Here is an 18416-nt window from a genome sequence, read left to right on the forward strand (position 1 = left end):
CTTCAACTCCGCAACATCTCCAAGATAAACCCATTCCTAACCTTGGAAACCACTAAGCAAACATTCCACGGACTACCAGCACAAGGGGGCAAAGATCCACTGACCACCAGCATACTAAACTACTCGTTCACTCCCTTGTTATATCTCGCCTTGACTATTGCAACTCCCTTCTCATTGGCCTACCTAATCGCAGGCTATCCCCTCTTCAGTCTATCATGAATGCTGCTGCCAGACTTATCCACCTTACTAACCGTTCTGTATCTGCCACCCCTCTCTGCCAATCCCTCCACTGGCTTCCCATTGCCCAACGGATAAAATTCAAAACATTAACAATAACATATAAAGCCATTTATAACTCTGCCCCAAATTACATCAACGATCTTGTCTCTAAATATCACCCAAACCGTACTCTCCGCTCCTTGCAAGACCTCCTACTCTCTAGCTCCCTTGTCTCCTCCTCCCATGCTCGTCTTCAGGACTTTTCCAGAGCTTCCCCCATCCTCTGGAACTTTCTACCCCAATTTATCAGACTATTGCCTACTCTGCTCACTTTTAGGAGATCTCTGAAAACCTATCTCTTCAGGGAAGCCTATCCTGCCCTCAGCTAATAATGGAATCTTCTACTCTTCCAACCAGTCCATCCCCCACAGTTACTACCTTTTGTACCACTAGCCCCTCCCTCCTAGATTGTAAGCTCCAAGGAGCAGGGCCCTCCTTTCCCTCTTGTATTGAACTGTATTGTTGCTGTATTGTCTCCCGTTATATTGTAAAGCGCTGAGCAAACTGTTGGCTATATAAATCCTGTATAATAATAACTTAAAATCTATTAAATTAGAAACCGGTGTTCTAAATTAGGTGCCAAGGAATTAGAACCTTCTTAGGTAGTATGCAGTTGGAACCTGTTTTCATTAAACCTCAGACATTTGGGTCTGGTGTTCTCTTTGCTATTGACATGCATCATGCCAAGATAAATTAGCTCTCTACTGCCCTCAGAAAAATTATATACAGTGGGGCAAAAAAGTATTTAGTCAGCCACCAATTGTGCAAGTTCTCCCACTTAAAAAGATGAGAGAGGCCTGTAATTGGCATCATAGGTAGACCTCAACTATGAGAGACAAAATGAGAAAAAAAATCCAGACAATCACATTGGCTGATTTGGAAAGAATTTATTTGCAAATTATGGTGGAAAATAAGTATTTAGTCACCTACAAACAAGCAAGATTTCTGGCTCTCACAGACCTGTACCTGCTTCTTTAAGAGGCTCCTCTGTCCTGCACTCATTACCTGTATCAATGGCACCTGTTTGAACTTGTTAGCAGTATAAAAGACACCTATCCACAACCTCAAACAGTCACACTCCAAACTCCACTATGGTGAAGATCAAAGAGCTGTCGAAGGACACCAGAAACAAAATTGTAGACCTGCACCAGGCTGGGAAGACTGAATCTGCAATAGGCCAGCAGCTTGGTGTGAACAAATCACTGTGGGAGCAATAATTAGAAAATGGAAGACATACAAGACCACTGATAATCTCCCTCGATCTGGGGCTCCACGCAAGATCTCACCCCGTGGGGTCAAAATGATCACAAGAACGGTGAGCAAAAATCCCAGGACCACACGGGGGGACCTAGTGAATGACCTGCAGAGAGCTGGGACCAACGTAACAAAGGCTACCATCAGTAACACACTACGCCGCCAGGGACTCAGATCCTGCAGTGCCAGACGTGTCCCCCTGCTTAAGCCAGTACATCTCCGGGCCCATCTGAAGTTTGCTAAAGAGCATTTGGATGATCCAGAAGAGGATTTGGAGAATGTCATATGGTCAGATGAAACCAAAATTGAACTGTTTGGTAGAAACACAACTCGCCGTGTTTGGAGGAGAGAGAATGCTGAGTTGCATCCAAAGAACACCATACCTACTGTGAAGCATGGGGGTGGTAACATCATGCTTTGGGGCTGTTTCTCCGCAAAAGGGACCAGGACGACTGATCCATTTACAGGACAGAATGAATGGGGCCATGTATCGTGAGATTTTGAGTACAAACCTCCTTCCATCAGCAAGGGCATTGAAGATGAAACGTGGCTGGGTCTTCCAACATGACAATGATCCCAAACACACCGCCCGGGCAACGAAGGAGTGGCTTCGTGAGAAGCATTTCAAGGTCCTGGAGTGGCCTAGCCAGTCTCCAGATCTCAACCCCATAGAAAACCTTTGGAGGGAGTTGAAAGTCCATGTTGCCCAACGACAGCCCCAAAACATCACTGCTCTAGAGGAGATCTGCATGGAGGAATGGGCCAACATACCAGCAACAGTGTGTGCCAACCTTGTGAAGACTTACAGGAAACGTTTGACCTCTGTCATTGCCAACAAAGGATATATACAAAGTATTGAGATGAACTTTTGATATTGACCAAATACTTATTTTCCACCATAATTTGCAAATAAATTCTTTCCAAATCAGCCAATGTGATTGTCTGGATTTTTTTTCTCATTTTGTCTCTCATAGTTGAGGTCTACCTATGATGCCAATTACAGGCCTCTCTCATCTTTTTAAGTGGGAGAACTTGCACAATTGGTGGCTGACTAAATACATTTTTGCCCCACTGTATGCCTATGGGTCTAGCAATGGATTTGAAAAGATCAACAAATGATTTGAAATAATTAATTTAACTGCAAAGAAATAATCTTCAAGTAGCAAAGATTTGAAATAATTAGAGTGGTTGTAAACCTTTACCTAATTAAGTGATTGGGCTCAGGTGATACAGAGATGAAACAAATCCTACTACATAAGTTGTACCTGTTTATGTGAGGACTTCTCTTCTCTAACTCAATTCAAATCCATGATTTATAAAGCTTGTCTGAGCTTGGCAGAGAGCTGAAATTACACACTGCAGAGCTCAGTAAGGACAGCTCTGAAAGCTGATGGAAGGGAACGGACACACTTCCCTTCACACAGGAACAGAGCTAAGGCTGTCAATCACAGGCTGTGCTGGAGATACCCCCTTCGTAACCATTTTTCTCTTGGTGTCAGGAAAACTTGACAGAGCCAACTCATGCAGATAACAGAGGAATGGGGCAGAAGACAGAAATTACTCTTAATGCTCTAGAATGACACAAAAATACACTATGGAGGGATATGCTTCACTCATATTTAATGTCTAAGGTTTACAACCACTTTAATAAAGAAACCACAAGTATTGCTGGTGTGCAGTCATCCATTCATTCAGGGGCTATGCATGGTTGTGTAAATGTTATGGTTTGGAGTTGCCTTGCTGCTTCAGAGCTTGGGAATCTCACAGTCATCAAGCCAACTATATGTCATATATCATATTAAAGTATGCTTGATGAGAATATGAGGTCATCAGTCCAAAAGTTGAACTGTAAATGAGTCTTTCAGCAGGATAATAATCCAAAGCACACTAGCAATTCCACCATAGAATGGCTCTAAAGAAAGAAATAGAAGGTTATGGACTGCCCTATTCAAAGCCCTGATTTAATTCCCTTTGTGCATGGGGATGGTGAAACAGGCAATTCATGCAAGGATACCCCCAAACATTTTGCAACTTAAGGATATTTTCATGGAGGGTCTAAAAATGTTAGTGCATTTGGGCAATACCAGCTTTTGATACCAAAGGTTTGTTTAGCTTTTTCCCAGTACATCTTTACTTCTATTGATATTTTTGTGTAATAAATGACTGAAAGGGCAATTTTGTCTTGTGCCCTTATTGAAGTCACCACAATGATTGAATAATTATATATTTACCTGTTTAAATATGTTGAAAAAGTACTGGTCCCCTACTCCCAGTACAGAATTGGGGACCGTGCACCTTTGGGGAGCAGGAACCTGATTTTGACAGGTACCCGCTCCCACCGCCTAGGAAGATCTCCCCCCTGCAGTCTTCTGGGACACATGACAGGTCCCAGAAGACTACGGGACCATTCACAATGTGCAGCGCTGCTTGCGCATGCGTAGTGGGCACCCAGCTGTAAAGGTGCAAGCTGTCACAGCCAGGTGCCCCCACTTAAGATGTTTGCTAAGGGGAGAAAGAATGGCCAATAAAACCAGCTGGTGTGAACACACAGCTGGATCAAGGGACAGGTGAGTGGCTGTTTTTTAAAAGGAGACTGGAGCTCCACTTTAAAGAATTATTAAACCAAAAATCTAATGTTTTGCAGCTTACCAATCATTAGATGTGGTGGCTGCATGAATTTCTTTTTCCCCTGTCTTCACCTGGTGATCTGACCAGTAACACACCTTCTGTATCAAGAGTTCCCCCGCAGTGGATGAATGAGCACAGGGGGCACCTTTGGACAGCAGCACTGTCATTCAGGGTAGTGTTAGATGTACTAGCATATTTAGATACAATAACAAACTGAAGCCAAACTCCATTAAACACTTTACAACTGGAGTGGGAGGAGTAACTGGGTGGAGTGGCTTGTCACTCTGCTGCCAGCTCACACACCTGGGTTCCTATGGCAACTCACTCTACAGCAAGGGCAGAGAAGAGCGGTTAAAAACAAACTGCTCCAACTTGCTCACTTCACTGGCGGTTGCCATATTCAAATGGTTGTAGTTTAAAAATTCTAAATCCTACAGAGAAGAGCTTTATATTGTTAGAATCACAAGACCCAGACCTACATTTTGATGCATAGTATGTCTCTGAAATATGAAAAATGAAGGCACAGTCGCTGTTTAGATATTGCCCTTCAAATTTGAGGTGGCTAGAGTGGAGTTTCGATGAATGTCAATGGGCGGCGTGAGTTGCAAACAAATGGTCATATTGTGAAAACTATCAGGACTATGGCTTAGCTGTGGACATTTTTAGTGGCAGCAGGGATAGCTGAACATTTTGATATAAGATTTGTGTAGGTGGGCTTGAAAATGAGGGAGTGATGGCAGTTTAGAAATCATGTCCTGATTTTTCAGCTCACATTCGGCGAAACGTTCCACAAAGTAATAGCACACCAATCGGGAACAATCCGCACGTTTCGGTATATTACTGTCTATGTAGTGTAAAAACTGTGGGAGGAGTTAGGGTGGTAAATTTGGCTATAATAATAAGAATATACAGTGGGGATCGAAAGTTTGGGCATCCCAGCTAAAAATTTGTATTAATGTGCATAAAGAAGCCAAGGAAAGATGGAAAAATCTCCAAAAGGCATCAAATTACAGATTAGACATTCTTATAATATGTCAACAAAAGTTAGATTTTATTTCCATCATGTGCACTTTCAAAATAACCGAAAACAAAAAAATGGCGTCTGCAAAAGTTTGGGCACCCTGCAGAGTTAATATCTTGTACTGCCCCCTTTGGCAAGTATCACAGCTTGTAAACGCTTTTTGTAGCTAGCCAAGAGTCTTTCAATTCTTGTTTGAGGTATCTTTGCCAAGTCTTCCAGTTCTTTGAGATTTCTGGGCTGTCTGTCACGCACTGCTCTTTTAAGGTCTATCCATAGATTTTCAATTATGTTGAGGTCAGGAGATTGTAAAGGCCATGGCAAAACCTTCAGTTTACGCCTCTTGATGTAATCCCCGTGGATTTCGAGGTGTGTTTAGGATCATTTTCTATTTGTAGAAGCCATCCTCTCTTTAACTTCAGCTTTTTCACAGATGGCATCAAGTTACCATCCAAAATTTGCTGAAATTTTATTGAGTCCCTTTTTACCTTCTACTCGTGAGATGTTCCCTGTGCCACTGGCTGCAACACAACCCCAAAGCATGATTGATCCGACCCCATGCTTAACAGTTGGACAGAGGTTCTTTTCATTAAATTCTGTGCCCCTTCTTCTCCAAACGTACCTTTGCTCATTCCGGACAAAAAGTTCAATTTTAACCTCATCGGTCCACAGAACTTGTTTCCGAAATGCATCAGGCTTGTCTCTGTGTTCATTTGCAAAGTTCAAACGATGATTTTTGTGGTGAGGACGTAGAAGAGGTTTTCTTCTGATGACTCTTCCATGAAGACCATATTTGTACAAGTATCTCTTTATAGTGGAATAGTGTACCACAACTCCAGTGTCTGCCAGATCTTTCTGGAGGGATCGTGCAGTCAAACGTGGGTTTTGAATTGTTTTTCTCACAATCCTGCGAGCTGTTCTGTCTGATATTTTTCTTGGTCTTCCAGATCTTGCTTTAACTTCCACTGTTCCTGATGACTGCCATTTCTTAATTACATTCAGAACAGAGGATATTGACATCTGAAAACGCTTTGCTATCTTTTTATAGCCTTCTCCAGCTTTGTGAGCGTCAACTATTTTCAGTTTCAGTTTTCTAGACAACTGCTTAGAAGAACCCATGGTGCTGATTGTTGGGGCAAGGTCAGATGAGTCTGGACATTTAAAACCTTTGAGATTGACATCACCTGGTCTTCCCAGACGATGATTGAGAACAATCCATGACACTGGCAGGTCTCAGCTTGGCAAAGGGGGCAGTGCATGCTATAAATTCTGTAGGGTGCCCAAACTTTTGCAGACGCCATTTTTTTGTTTTCTGTTATTTTGAAAGTGTAAATGATGGAAATAAAATCTAACTTTTGTTGATGTATTATAAGAATGTCTAATCTGTAATTTGATGCCTTTTGGAGATTTTTCCATCTTTCCTTGGCTTCTTTATGCACATTAATACACATTTTTAGCTGGGGTGCCCAAACTTTCGATCCCCACTGTATATGTGAGATAACAATAAGTGGTCTTGCCATGCAAGAACACTTAATAAATACATCTGCTTCTGGAAGACCACAGTTCATTACAGAGCATACCAAAGCAAACAACATCTAAAAGACCAAGAAGTTATGAAAACAAGTCCAGAGTGAAGTTCTAGAGAAGTATGCCACACTTTGGATATTCTCCATAGCAATGTAAACTTTAATAATAAATAAAAAAATATGGCTTAAGAGCAACTCTGTACTCTCCATAAGACCTGAACGTACACATGCTTACAGCATTTTGCATGCAATGTTAGTTTAACCAACATCGTACAAGAAGAAAAGCTACTACCTGTAAAAAATAAATAAAAATAAATAAACAAGGAGCCTGCAGAGCATTTTGATTGGCTCAGCATGAAAAGAGCTTTTCTGGAGCATTTCAGTACCCGATAGTGCAACTGAAGCAAACAATCAACTATGGGTGGCAAGGCATGTCAAAAGATCTACGGGATAAGGTTGTGGACAGGCAGATGGATAAAAAAAAATTGAAAGGCTTTATCAATGCTTCAAAGCTCAATGAAGTCTGAAATTAAGAAGTGGAAGGTATCTGGTACAACACAGACCCTCCCTGGATCAGGACATCACTGAAAACTGGATGAAAGAGCCAGGAGGAAACTGGTTAGAGAGGCTACCAAAAGGCTTACAGCAACTCTGAAGCAGTTGCAGTAATTTATGACAAAGGGGTTATTGTGTGCATGTGAGAACAATAGCACAAAATCTCCAGAAATGTGGCTTTTTTTCGTCTCCATCTCCTGACTTGTGCCTGTCCAAAACTTCATCCCGGAGATCTTTTGACAGTGCCTTGCCACCCATAGTTGATTGTATGCTTCAGTTGCACTATCAGGGACTGAAATGCTCCAGGAAAGGTTTTTTCATGCTAAGCCAATCAAAATGACCACAGCTGATCACAGTTGAAAGTCAAATGGCTTGGTGTGCAATTGAGAAGGTGATTAGCTATACCTGATTGAGTTTATAAGTCATTTTTAGGAGGGGGTCCTATTTTCAACTTGGTTATTCTGTTTTTTAATTTTTTTTTTTAAATTTCTGACATGTTGGTGTTATATCTTTAACCTCTTGCTGACCGCAGATAGCCGAATGATGACTGCACTGCGGCCACTAAGTTCTGGGTGGACATCATATGACGTCCTCCCAAAACGCACTCTCCTGCACAACCCGGGGGGCGTGCATCTGGTGATCGCTGTGTCCTATGGACAAAGCTGTTCACGTGATATGGTAGAAGGCCAATCACAGCGGCCTTTTACCACGTGATCAGCCGTGTCCAATGACACGGTGATCACCGAGAAATGTAATTGCCGGTTATCGGCTGCACTTTCCTCATGCTGTCACAGAGTGAGGAAAGTACTGCTGAGAACCGGCAGTTGTCAGAGGAGAAATCGGCACTGATGATCAGTGCCCTGATGATTGGTGCCCAGCAGTGCCACCCACCAGTGTTGCCCACAAGTGCCCATCAGTGTCACCCACCTGTGCCCAGCAGTACCCAGCAGTGCCACCCACCAATGCCACCCAGCAGTGCCATACATCAGTGCTGCCCAGCGGTGCCACCCAGCAGTGCCAGTCAGTGCCACCCAGCAGTGCCCCAGTCAGAGCTCAACAGTGCCGCCACTCAGTGCCCACCATCAGTGCCAGCTCAACAGTGCCACCTCATCAGTGCCACCTCATCAACGCACATCAGTAAAGGAGAAAAATTACCTGTCTGCAAAATGTTATAATAGAAAAAAGAAAAACTTTTTTTTTTCAAATTTTTTGCTCTTTTTTTTGTTTATAGCGCAAAAAATAAAACACCCAGCAGTGAGTAAATACCACCAAAAGAAAGTTCTATTTGTGTGAAAAAAAGATAAATTTTTCATATGGGTAAAGTGTTGCATGACTGCGCAATTGCCATTCAAAGTGCAACAGCGCTGAAAGCTGAAAATTGGCCTGGTAAGGAAGGAGGTATAAGTGCCTGGTAGGCAAGTGGTTAACTTGGATGTTATCAGTTGCACTTATTGTAAATACAGCTGGATAAAACAAAAAATATGTTGGTCTTCATTTCAGGCTGCAAAGCAACAAAATGTGATTATTTTGAAGAGAGGGGTGATTATGTTCTATACCTACTGTATTATATGTGTCTGGGAATTATGAATGTGTTTATAAATCAAGCCTTTATTGCTATTATTTTAACACTGAGGGGGAAATACCAGGTGATCCTAGCATTCCCTCTTCTATTGCAATTCAATCTGACTGTGTCAAACATGGAAGCAGATCTGTGCTGGCATGGTCAGTTTACGTGCTGTGAGACCTGCGTTGTGCGACAGAATGCTGTGCCTATGCACAATGTACCGATATGAAAAAAAAGCAAAGCAAGAGTGGGCAGGGGGTGTGGCAGCCAAAAGGACTATGGGAGATACAGGTACGTTGTGCATAGGCACAGTATCCTATAACTCCAAGCAGAAAGGAAGAGCCAAGATTCTCACCCAAGTAATATATTTATCAGGGCTGCTTATAAGTTTAGCTAATGTCTGCTTCAATAAAATCTTAATCCTAAAGTTAGCTAAAATTACTTGTTTTTGCCTTCCCTGGGTCTTCCTCCCCCCTCCCCTCCCCCCACCTCATTAGAATGCTAATGACATTTTTTAATAAAACCGGTTTTCACCACATACCTTATTTTAGACCCAGTGATGACATCACTGGGTCTCTTTCCTTTTTGGGGGGGGGGGGGGGAAATCCAGGCAGATCACCTGAAGAAAACATCAAAGCAACATAGCCCTGATGCAAAGCAGTGGACTGGTTCTTAGAAGGAACTATGCAAATATCAAACATGCTTTAATGGGTTGATGTCAGTCTGGACCGTGACGACGCCTTGTCGGAGGGTGAAATGCGTTGGCGTAACTTCCGGTTCCGACCCTGTACGTGTGACGTCACTTCCGGTGCGGTGTTCCGCGACCCTCTTTAGTGTGAGCAAAGAGGTCTGATTTTACAATTTTGCCAGTTCTTCATTGCCAAAACTGAGCAACTGTGTCTGCCTAGCTGGAATTGTCAGAGGAGCTACTGGAACATGTTTGATGAGTCCTGATTTATATACAAAAAGGCTTTTTATTCAGTTTGAAAATGTGAGTGCATTTGGAGCATCACTTGAGTATTAAATAGTTTTTAACTTTATTACGCTATTTTGGTAATTTTCTTTTGCATTTTTCCCATCCATCTATGAGAATGCATTCGGGGTAAATTAAGGAGGAACCATGAGCGAAGGCTTGAGAGTACCTAGCTGGTCATAAAGTACCCCTATCCATCCATCCGTCCATCCAGGAGTGAGAGCTTGGAGGAAGATAAGGGTGGATTACCATCTGTGATGTGGGACATCAAATGACCCTATGGAAATTGGGGCTTAATTACTTTATGTGAGTGTAAGGAAGGGTTTTTTTTTTGCATTTTTAATAAAATATATATTTTTTATCAGTATATAGCAATATATCATTGGCATCTTTTTCTTTTAAATTTTTTTGCTATATGAGGAATATCTGGGAAGGAGAGTCAGTGTGAGATCGCATAAAGAGTTATATCATCTTTGAAGACACCACACCCCACCTGCAGGCTTGTCTTTTTTGCATCTTAAAGCCATACCAGTTTGGGAATTCACAGCATTTGGTGAGTGTGGGTCTATATAATGCTTTTCACAGAAGATGTGAGCAAGCTGGAAAATGTATAAAGTTTGAGTAAATAATAATTTTTTCAAATTTTTTGGGACATTGGAGTTTAATTTGGGACTTTTTCTTTAGATTTTCACATATAATTTTTCACAGTTTTGATAATTTGTATTATTTGCGCTGTATTATTTTTATTATTTTTTGATGTTTAGTCAATCCTTGAATAGCAGCATTTAATTTTTCACTTAATTTTTCACTTATTTCCTTGGCGCAAGTTTGATACATATTTTAAGACTGGAGTTCAGCTTTAATGCATGAACTCATTTATTGACATAAAGGTAAACATCCAAATTCAAGCAATCAGAACTCTTCATTTACTGATCTGGAAGCATGAGAATCTGATGAGGTTTCTGCCCTTCGTACATTGGCTGTGTCCTCTGCATGGTCTTTGAGATTCTGCTACTATTATTCAGCACACATCCTGCATTTATTAAATTTGCATCCTAAGCAAAAAAGTATTAATAGTCTGAGCTGTGCCTTTAGTCAGGAAATGTTATGTTGGTACTAGCCACCATTATTCCTTTTAGCACTGATATGGCCAACTGTTTACGGCAATCACAATATATTTTACAAATGGATGCTAGTGTAAAATGCTTTACCTGACCACGCTAGTTTCTTTAAACAGGTAAGAGCGCCGTTCAACCTAGAACACTCTTCTGTGCTGGCTCCATATCTCTTCATGGTCTCTTTCACTTTTAACTCATTCATCTCCAGTAAGGCATCTAGTGTTAAATCTTCAGGTAATTTCTGCAAAACAATAATAAAAAACAGGACGATAAACAACCTGTATGCCGTATGCTGTTCAATATCTATTGTCATACATTCCAATAATGACGAATGTAATCTTTGACTCCAGTCAAATAAAATACTGACCAACAATGAACAGCTCTTATTTGCTCCCGTTTGGTCTGTTAAATATACCCTTGAAAACATTTTGTTGTATCTGTTAGAATAAGTATTGATCCAGCCATAAATCTAGTAAGCTGATAATAATGCAGCAAAAGCAAAGAGCACACGCACTAATTTACCATTGTTTCTAGGTCTCTTTGTGGACTATAGAACACCTTCCCCCCATGCCGTGGAGGCAGGGAAAGAGGGAGGTATGCTGTAGTCCTAACAAACTTCTTGTCCTGGAGTGACAACACTGCTTCCCACTAAATGCTGGACATTGAGTGAGTATAGTCACCCTAGGACAGGAAGTATATTACTCGCAGGATCACTACCTGAAAATAAATTTAAAAAAAGCTCCCAATAAAAGAAAACTAAAGCAGTCACCCCCAGGGACTAGTAAGATGCAATAAATAAAAACGATGGCCTTGGGTTTATATTTTATTAATACCTAGATTTAGAAAATTTGGCTTGCAATTGACAAGGAATCTAGTACATAGAGGCGTACGGTTCAATATTGAGTTGGCCCACCCTTTGCAGCTATAACAGCTTCAACTCTTCTGGGAAGGCTGTCCACAAGGTTTAGGAGTGTGTCTATGGGAATGTTTGACCATTCTTCCAGAAGCACGTTTGTGAGGTCAGGCACTGATGTTGGACGAGAAGGCCTGGCTCGCAGTCTCTGCTCTAATTCATCCCAAAGGTGTTCTATCGGGTTGAGGTCAGGGCTCTGCGAAGGCCAGTCAAGTTCCTCCACCCCAAACTCGCTCATCCATGTCTTTATGGACCTTACTTTGTGCACTTACTTTGTGCAGTCATGTTGGAACAGGAAGGGGCTGTCCCTAAACTGTTCCCACAAAGTTGGGAGCATGAAAATGTCCAAAGTAAGTAGAATAAGTAAAGTAGCTGTATTTAATATGAATCCATAAACCTGTAAGTAAGGGGTATATTGCCTCTGCAGATTATGGAGTGGTTCCATTGCTAGAAGACTGCACAAAACATTGGCATGAGGCTACCAGTGATAAACATGTATGTATATGTATTTGCTTTTGTTTGTGTGTTTATAGTGCTTCCACATTAAAGAGTTATTTGATCAGGCTGAACTAGATACAAAGGTAATCTTTCTTGCTATACTTTAAGATGGAAAAACTACTGGGGAGTATTTTTTCCTTTGCACAGATACAGAGAAGAATAAATAGAAATGCACAGGAACAAATGAAGGAGTCAGGATTTCACAGACAGGCGCGTGTGTGCTGTGGGTGGAAGGCTGCTCCCTTCTGCCCATCATACTTGTTTACAATGCCTGGCTATTTTTGCCTTGAAGAACTACTAGACAGCAGCTGTGCAACTCCTCCGACTTGTTTGCATGTTGCTCGACCCCAGCATTGGCCTCAACTGTGTTCTACCAGAAGTTTCCAAATCTCTAACAGCAGCAGTGCCAGGGACTGCATACATCAGCTATAAATGGCGAAGGATGAACAAAAACACAATATGCATATCATGTTTATGAAGCTAAAAGGAAATGTGTTCATACACTGAGGGGACTGATATTTTTATTATGAATATTATTACTATTAATATTTTTCAAAATGTATTATTATTGTCAATTGAGAATTATGAATAGAGAATTTTGTACAAATTACCAGCATCTGCTAGTGACATATTAGTGATAGTCCTAGTAATATTCCTCTGCCCATTTGAACAGGTTGATATAAGTAGTTTATCTCCCTTACCCGTTAAACTTGAGCTTGTTTGGCTCTACATCTCCTATGGATCACAGGAGTGCAGTTCATTCTGCACTCCTGTGACTCCTTTTCAGCTGACAGTGGGCTGAAGCCCGCTGTCGACTGATGTCACTCAGCCAGTCCAGGCTGGGGAAAGAGCCCAACTTAAAGTCGGGATCCACTCAGATCCCTGGACCGGCAGCTTGCTCAGCCCCTCAGCCATTGAGAGCCTGAGCCAGCAGCTCCATCCCCCTCCACAGCCTGGCGCTCCAGTGAGTACTGGGGGGGCAGAGCAGACAGCCAGTGACTGACAGTCACCGCTCTCTGCTCAGTGAAGACTGAGAACTGAGTGATCAGTGATGTTTAATCAATCAATTCTCAGTCTTCGAAGCGGCGGGGGACAGATGCAGCATAAGACCAATGCTGCAGCCACCTAAGCGAGTATGATTTTAGAAAAAAAAAATAACCCATACTTCTCTTTCAAATAAAAACCTCCCACATCAGGAGTAAAAATATGGTAATTTAAGAAAAAACTCTTTATTCTCTGCTTTACTAGCATGTGGTTTAATCATCTCAAAGTTTCCAAAGCTCACCAGTTTATTTACTTGAAATCAAGGAATCTCAGAGAAATAATATAGTAACTGCAAGACTGGAGTCCACAGACACTCGAGGAAATTCAATAAATCCTTAACACTGTTCTGGTGCTATTGCACTTTAAAATACCCTGTACTAGATTAAAAAATCGTTGCCTCTATCAGTTGTTTTACTGACTCCTGAGGTAGATTCAGGTACTTCTTAATAGCACCACGTTTACAAAATGGTGCTATTAATGCACCATAATTAAACATAATTACCTTCAGTTCCTAGATAATGAAATTGGAGGCCAATAAGACCAACTATAAGTTGGCATAGAGACAGTCACAGAGTGCTTGCCTCTGTATGCTGTGTAGCATAGCAGCATAATTAAGCCTGCTGAGGGCTTTGTCCTTTCCTGCAGAAGTGGGAACGAGACTTAGACAAACCCTTTACCAGTAAACAGAGAGAAAAAGTCCTGTTCTTTGCTCACCATTCCTCCATCTCAACTAGATATCAAGAGGCGGGCTATAAAATAATGACATGCTGGTACAGACTGCCCACCCTCCTACATAGGATTTTTCCATCGGTTTCCCCTGTGTTGGTGTTGCCATCAGGAGCATGGCTCTTTGATAAAAATCTTTTGGTCATGCCGTCTAATACGTCCTTTTTAGGATTTGGTTCTGAATCAGACCTAAAAACTTACAGCTATTTCTTTGGTGGATCGTCCAATGAAATGTTTACTCCACCTTACACGACTCTCGACGTGTAGATATAAAAAATCACTACTGATCCACCTGCTCAATGCCGCTAAGGTCTGCATCCCGCAAACATGGAGAAGTCAGAACACCCCTGACAGTTGGCCAGTGGATCTGTGGTAAATGAGATCAATGAGATGGATCGCCTAACAGCAGCTATGAAATGTAATGATGACCAATTATATACAACATGGTATTGCTGGCACGATTTCCATTATTCACAGGGCTATAATACATACATGTAAGCTCCAAGGAGCAGGGCCCTCGAACCACTCGTGTATCGCATTGTATTGTTATTGTACTGTCGCATGTTCTGTCTCCCATTGTAATGTACAGCGCTGAGCGAACTGTTGGCGCTTTATAAATACTGTATAATATTAATATCTACTCTGGCCACTCAGACGGCACATCCTGTGTAGAAGGTACTTTTCAAATGATCAGCATCACAGACCCCTGCTACCTTACAGGCGTCCCGCACCACAGATCTCAGCTTCACTTGCTTCCCTTGTTTTTTTCCCCCACTGTTTCCAGACTTATTATGTTCTAGGCTTCTCGCCAGTCTTCACTTGACCTGGAGCACGCATTAGAATTTTGGAAAACTAGTACTTTTAGCATGGTTACATTTTCTGAGGCCCTAGTGCAACATCTGAGATCCGTGGGCCAAAAGGCCCCTACGTGTTCTGAAGTTAAATTTGTCTATGTCCATGAGCAATTTTCAAAATTTCCATAGGGATCACGACATAGAGGAATCTGTGTATGCCTGTAATCTCTTTGTTCCTGTTGTATTTTCTTTGGAAGCTGACTTACTGTACAATAATGTTTATGAAATGCTGAAGGAGGAAATAAAACTTATAAATTAAAAATAAAAAAAGTGAAGCCCCTTAGTAAGGATGGAAAGTATTAGCTTTTCCACCAACAATTGGACGCCATCAGGTTAGATTTCTAGCCAATGTGGCTGTTGCCTGCAGAAATAGCAAGAAAGCTCAAAGAAGCACTAGGCTGTAGCAGTCTGGGAGTAAAGGTAAGGTAAGTATGTTCTACATTTCTAAGAAACAAATCATCTTGAGCAGAAAAGTTTGGGAAAAAAGAACATTTGCAAAGAGGAGTGTTTTTGCCAAAAAAAGCAAGAAATCTGGCATCTAAACAATGAGGTCTGAATACGACGAGCAGCCAAATGTGTAGGCAGATTCTGAAACAGTTGGGAGAACGGTACTAATTTCTCAGTACATGTATAGTGTTAAATGAATAACTTGAATCAGTCATTAGATTACATAAGAAGTATTTGCATTTTCATTGAAGATTTTCATTAAAATTCACATAATAAAAAGATGACATGAGGCGCACTTAAAACCCATACTCACTACACAATACATTTGTAAGCCAAATAAATTGGATGTGGAAACTGTCCCAAAAGTCCAAGTTATCAAAGAGTGGAAATTTTGTTGTCCTTCCATTTACATCTGTACATGATACTTTTTTTTTTTTTTAAGTTGAACTCCAGGTAGCATTAAAAATACAAAATTGCAGCTCTTTAGTATATTTTAAATGCACTTGCAATGTATTTATAAAACCAAGTATGTTAAGTATCTAAAATTAACTTGGTATCAGCAGCATGCAGTACTCTACAAAGCAGAGCTTAGACTGTGAGAGGGAAAAGCTGAACAAAGAGTCACAAAGTTGAAGTACTAACAAGGGACATACTGACAGGCGTTGAGAGCAGAGTTCATTAGTGTGCTGCTTTTACTCAACTGTGCAGCCTTATTCTGGCGAAGGGGCAAGACCTGTAAGTATTACTCAACTACTGCATAGAAAAAAATCATGTCTTCTGCCCTGCCAGACAGAGCTGCACTTTATGGCAGAGCTAGATTAATCTCATGAATGAATGGACAGAAATATATATCCTTTAACAGGTACAAAAACTTCCATATATGTTTTTCTTCTGTGTATTTAGCCCCAAATACTCACCTAACTGTGCAGTCTCAAGACATACCAAGTTCTAAGACATCTCTCTTCTAGACTACTAGATATCTAGACTAGGGATTCTTCTTTGGGTGCCCACTGCTTGGTGATGTGAATACGTCCGATTGTGGCCATTGAAAGTGTCCTCACAAAGTTCTAAAAGCTGTGTGGTGATTTTATGATGAGGGGCAGGCCAGGACTGCAGCAGTGGATCAACAGCATTGAAATTGGAACATTTGTATGTACCATAAAATTCATTTCTTCAGACTGTTGGGTTATACCGATACTTACAGGAGGATTTGGACACTGAGAAACACAAAACAAAGTGGCCAACCTGCTAAAACCCTTCCTACTCCTAGCATACCTCAGTTTGGTAGAAAAACAATACACCAAGACAAAGAAATCCAAGAAATGGATTGTATGGGTATTACAATAATCCATTTTCCTTTTATTCATTGAACGACACAGGAATTCAGAGACTGTTGAGGCATCCAAAAGCCGTCCAACTTAGGGGTGGGCAACAGAAACAAAACACCAACAGGTCCACAAGAAAACAGAACTGGGGACTGCCTCTAAGAGATGCCTGAAGCACTTTACGTCTGAAGCTGGCATCTGTTGAGGAAACAGGAGACCAGATGGCAGCCTTGAAAACATGGGAAATAGTAGCCTGATGCTGAAAAGTTCAAGAAGCATTCACAATTCCAGTAAATTCCAGTAAAGTGTACTTTAAAAGGAACCCAATCCTTAAGACCATAAGCCTGAATGCTGACCGGTCTGAGGCACCAAGAAATGGAGAAATGAGAAGTTGGTTTCCTTCTACGGTCACCACATGGAATGACAAAGATAGAGTATGTCTTTTTAAAGGAAGCCTTAGCTGTGCGGGGACACATGCAAAAAAATATTATGTGGAGGAGGTGTTTTGACGAACTGGAGCTGGACAGGGAAATGGAAAAACAACGTGCTTTTTGAGGTGAAAGATTAAAACCACCTTAGGAATGAAGGAGGCTCAAGGCCTCAATGCCACCTGTAAGAACAGAAAGGACTCTTCACAAGATGAAGCCACCAGCTCAGATGTACACTTTGCAGTGGTGTAGAGCAGGTAACAAGAAACTCAACCTTGGTAGATTCAAAAGGTGGCTTCTGAAGTGCTGAGAGAACCAAATTGAGATCCAATGGAGTCATGGGTAAATGCACAGGGGAAACCAAATGAGTGACACCCTGTACACTTAATTAAAGAGTGGGAAACTAGCTGTCCCTGGGAAAAGATTAAAAAAGTACAAAGATCTGCCCCTATTGGTATTTATGGTCAAATGCAGACCTATGCCCATTTGCAAAACAGGCCAGAATTCATCCAATTTAGAATTTTCCAGATGAAAGTTCACTTTCTTGCAGCAAGTGAAGTATGCATTCCATACATGATGGTAGACCTTATGGGAACTAGACATGACTGAATCCCTCAAGCCATGTCGTTAAAGCCAGCAATCATGAACCTGGATGCACCCTAAGACAGATGATCCGGATACGATTTGGAAGAGCCCACAGAGCATCAGGCCAGGAGCTTGAGTTCAGTGTACTACATCCAACTGAGCTTTAAGGATCACCAGAATGCCCTCCATCTGGTATCTGTGAAGCAGACGAGGAAGGAGGTTTTTTTTTTTGGGGGGGGCATGATCAGGACAACACAGCATTCACTGCTCCTGGGTTTTGAAATGGTGCCCAGAGGCCCCAGTAATGAGATGGTTTCCAGTGCTCTTCAGAGACAAAAGTCATACCTGGGGCTGTGCCATGGCTCAAAGTTTTCTGAGGCTAACACAGTACACTGAGATTTTGAAAGCACCACAATACAAGACCTAGTGCCCAAAGGTCACATTCCATGCTAGCTCCACAATCATCCAGTTCACTAGCAACTGTGTACAGCTTCCAAAGCTAGAGTGGAAAACCGGTCAATCCGAACTACATATATAGACTAGCTCAGCAGTTTGAGGAAAATATTAATTAAATACTTATCAAAATTTTCAGCAGAACAGAGAAAGGGTGTCTGTCCTACCAGGATACTAGCAAAAAACTGAACCATGCCAAAAGTAGGCAGGGTTATACATGGCTGGCTA

General features: G+C 41.5%; 1 protein-coding gene across 1 annotated transcript in view; it reads right to left on the minus strand.

The window, feature by feature from the left end:
• The window catches only part of KSR1 (kinase suppressor of ras 1), a 226595-nt gene that overhangs the window by 76032 nt on the left and 132147 nt on the right, over nt 1–18416 (minus strand). The window contains exon 3 of the mRNA XM_089678511.1: nt 11009–11156. Within this exon, the coding sequence (XP_089534637.1) occupies nt 11009–11156 (148 nt within the window). The remainder of the gene's footprint in view (nt 1–11008; nt 11157–18416) is intronic.

The sequence above is a fragment of the Staurois parvus genome, unplaced genomic scaffold (genome assembly GCF_062004578.1).
Source record: "Staurois parvus isolate SC_StPar_1 unplaced genomic scaffold, SC_StPar_1.0 ptg000206l, whole genome shotgun sequence".
In the NCBI taxonomy this organism is placed as follows: Eukaryota; Metazoa; Chordata; class Amphibia; order Anura; family Ranidae; genus Staurois; species Staurois parvus.